Source organism: Panthera uncia, chromosome D1 (assembly GCF_023721935.1).
Source record: "Panthera uncia isolate 11264 chromosome D1, Puncia_PCG_1.0, whole genome shotgun sequence".
Lineage (NCBI taxonomy): Eukaryota > Metazoa > Chordata > Mammalia > Carnivora > Felidae > Panthera > Panthera uncia.
Window position 1 is genome coordinate 52178443 of NC_064808.1, and position 3337 is coordinate 52181779.

Sequence of the window (3337 nt, forward strand, 5' to 3'; positions counted from 1 at the left end):
ATTAGACCCTCTGCTTATTTTTTTCTCCTATGGCTTAATTGGCAGAGTCTTGCAAAGTTTGGGATCCAGTGAGGATCGCTGGAAGGCTGGCCAAACCTGTGCTGCCCACCTCTCTGCTGTGCTCCTCTTCTACATGCCCATGATCCTTCTTGCCCTCATTGACCATCTTAGAGTGCCAATACCTCAGCCTGCCCATACTCTTCTCTCCTATGTCCACTTCCTGCTTCCTCCATTGATAAATCCTATTCTCTACAGTGTCAAGATGAAGGAGATTAGAGAGAGAATAGTCAAGAGACTACAGCCCAGGAAGGTGGGTTGTGCTCAGTGAAGAGGATGCCCCTCCACAGTTGGTGGCTTAAAACTACCTGATACAAAAGTAGTTTTTCCATGATGAAGAACTCAGTTCAAAATGCATGAAATGGTCACTCAGGCACACATAAGCACATATACATGGATGTATCTGCCTGTCCTTGCAAGTGTGAATGTGTCTATTAAGGTAAACTTACAAGCTCCAGAGAGTGACAGTGGTCTACCCACTGTTACACTACAGATCGTGGCATAGAACGTCCAGGATCTAGGTCATGTCACAACCACCCAAGTGTGTGTCTGTTGTTGTTTTGTTTTTGTTAATTTCCCCACCACATCTGTACCCTAATGCCTGAGGAAACTGGAGGAGTTAAACAGTTACACAGCAGAGAAATGAGAACACAGAAACCTTCCATGGCACTCTACGTGTGTGTGTGTGTGTGTGTGTGTGTGTGTGTGTGTGTTTGTACGTTGCTTTATGGATCTTTTTATGGATTTTGATATATGTGTCATGGATATAATCACATATCACTGATCTATTAGTGTAGGCTCATAGTCTGACTTGTTAATATGTGGTATAAAGTGATCCCCCTCTCATGAAATAAACAAGAGCTTTGGAATCCTAACAAGAATTACATTATTTTTATAGATTAAGTGTAAGCTAACATTTATGATGATAAACTTTCACACCCAAAAATATATGATAGATATTTCACTTATTAATACCTTTTTAAATTTTTCAATAAAATTATTTGCTTTATTAAATTTATTTCTATAGTTTTTAATTATATGATTTTGTTGCTCTTATAAATAAAATAATTCTCTATTCTATTTCCACATCCATAATGCTAGATTGGGGAAAATCATTTTTTATCTTGCATTAATATATATTTTACCAAATTATATGAATTATATAGCTTTTTATTTTTGGATTTTACTTATATTTATCATATAGAAGTAAAAATAGGTGACTGGTAGGTTTTTCCTACTATTCATACAACTTATTTCATTTTACTTTATTTAACTCATTGGAATCTCCAGCCTGTTATGAAAGAATAACAGTGAAAGTGAACGCTCAAATCTTGTTATTGATTTTAACAGAAGTGGCATTAGTGGTTCGCTTATTAGAACAATGGTTGGATGCAAGATCTTTGGGTAATTTGTGAATATTCAAATAATTTATGTGTATTCCAATTTTATTAATTTTTAATAAGCTTACTCAATAAACCCTATTAAGTGCTTTTTCAGCATCCACTAATATAACTATAATTGTCTGCTTTAATGTGTTGTTCAATTTTCTGATATAGAAACATCTTTTTTCTATTGTGATTATAGAAAAATGCATTCTAAATGAAAGTAGCAAATTGGATCCACTTAGTGCCAAAACAAGAACCCATACTAATCTATCAGGATACATTCCAGCAAGGCAGAACACTTATATCCTCATCTGATACCAAGTTTCTCTGCAAGGTATATTATATATCCTCTTACTAAATTAGAAAATTAGTATTTCCATTTCACAAATGAGAATACTGCGACTGAGGATTTCAGAATATTTAAAGGATATAAAATTAGTTGCAAAGGCAGCATTTATTTTCAGATTTGCTTAATAAAAAGCCCCTGCTATAAAATACTTTTTTTTTTAATTGTTGAACAGAGAAACAGCTTGGTCTTGAGGCTAGGGTCTCAAGAAACCCTAGGGTCTAGGGTCTCTGAGAAACCCTGCTTTTCCCAAAGTTTACCATTTCCTCCTCCCTGCTGCACCCACCCCCAGAGTCTCATTTATTTACTGACAGCAGAATGATGTAAACAGTTTGAAGTCCCACAAGCCTGGTTTTGAATTCTCACTTCACTACTTCCTGTGTCATCTGGCAACAGCTGTTCTTATGTTTACAAAATAGGTATAATAAGGATTGCATGAAATCACGTCCCTTTATCATGGTGTCTGAACATAAGAGATATTCAATAAATCATAGTTATTTGGAATTAATGAAGTCAAAAATAACTGTAGTTACACCTTGTATGTATATTCAATGTGAATAAATAACTACAGGTGGAAGATTCTTTCAGCTGATACAACCTCATTTTAGAGAAGGAAAACTGCAACTTGGGATTTGCTGAAAGCACTTTTGCATGGACCTGTGTAAGTCAGGGAAGATGAACTAAACCTCTGTGTTTAGTAGTTCAGGGAACACAGAACTCTTTCACGGCAGGGGCTCCACTGCTCTCTCCTGGTCAGGGACCACATCCACTCAATTCTGTCAGTTTTCAAGTGCCAAGTGCTTGGTATTACCACTCTTGGCCAGTCAGGGGGCACTGTTGTCTCTGCAAATCACCTGACAGATTTGAAGGAAAATCTTTCTCCTCTAACAGCACACAGGGGCATAAGAGGTCTTAGCAGGAATGTTTACAATTGTAAATAAAATGTAACAGTGATACAGGGGAGCTGATTGAAACTGAAAACCAGGAAAAGCTTTGCAAAATCCAGATTTCTGGGTTGGTCCCACTGCTAAACAAAGCTTAAACAAAGACTCCAGACCTGTAACCTGTGAGAGAGAGAGAGAGAAAGAGAGAGAGAGAGAGAGGTGGGGATGAGGATGAGAAAGCAATTAATAATTAATTAATGGGGGTGTGCCTGGGTGGCTCAGGCAGTTGAGCATCTGTCTCTTGATTTTAGCTCAGGTCATGATCTCAGGGTTCATGGGTTCAAGTCCTGAGCTGACAGTGTTGATCATGCTTTGAGTTCTCTGTGTCCCTTTCTCTCTGCCCCTCCCCTTCTCACACTCTCTTATGTGTGTTCTCTCTCTCTCTTTCCCTCTCTCTCAAAAATAAATAAACATAAAAAAAAGAATTTGTAACAGGGATCTTAAGTTCAAATACCTAGAAGAACAAGGTCATGATAGCAGTAAATGGAGCAAACACATACTCAGACTGTGAGTAGTGGGGCCTGTATAAGGGCCAACACTTCTCAGTGTGTTCCTACTGAGTTTTTCCATGTGGGAATGTAGGCCTAGTATTTCCATATCTTCCT

At 37.6% G+C, this 3337-nt stretch overlaps 1 protein-coding gene across 1 annotated transcript in view; it reads left to right on the forward strand.

Annotated features, from left to right (window-relative positions):
• The window catches only part of LOC125917014 (olfactory receptor 51S1), a 945-nt gene extending 615 nt beyond the window's left edge, over positions 1 to 330 (forward strand). The window contains 1 exon segment of the mRNA XM_049623270.1: positions 1 to 330. This exon segment is cut by the window's left edge and continues 9 nt beyond it. Within this exon segment, the coding sequence (XP_049479227.1) occupies positions 1 to 328 (328 nt within the window). The 3' untranslated portion in view covers positions 329 to 330.
• The last annotated feature ends 3007 nt before the right edge of the window (positions 331 to 3337 follow it).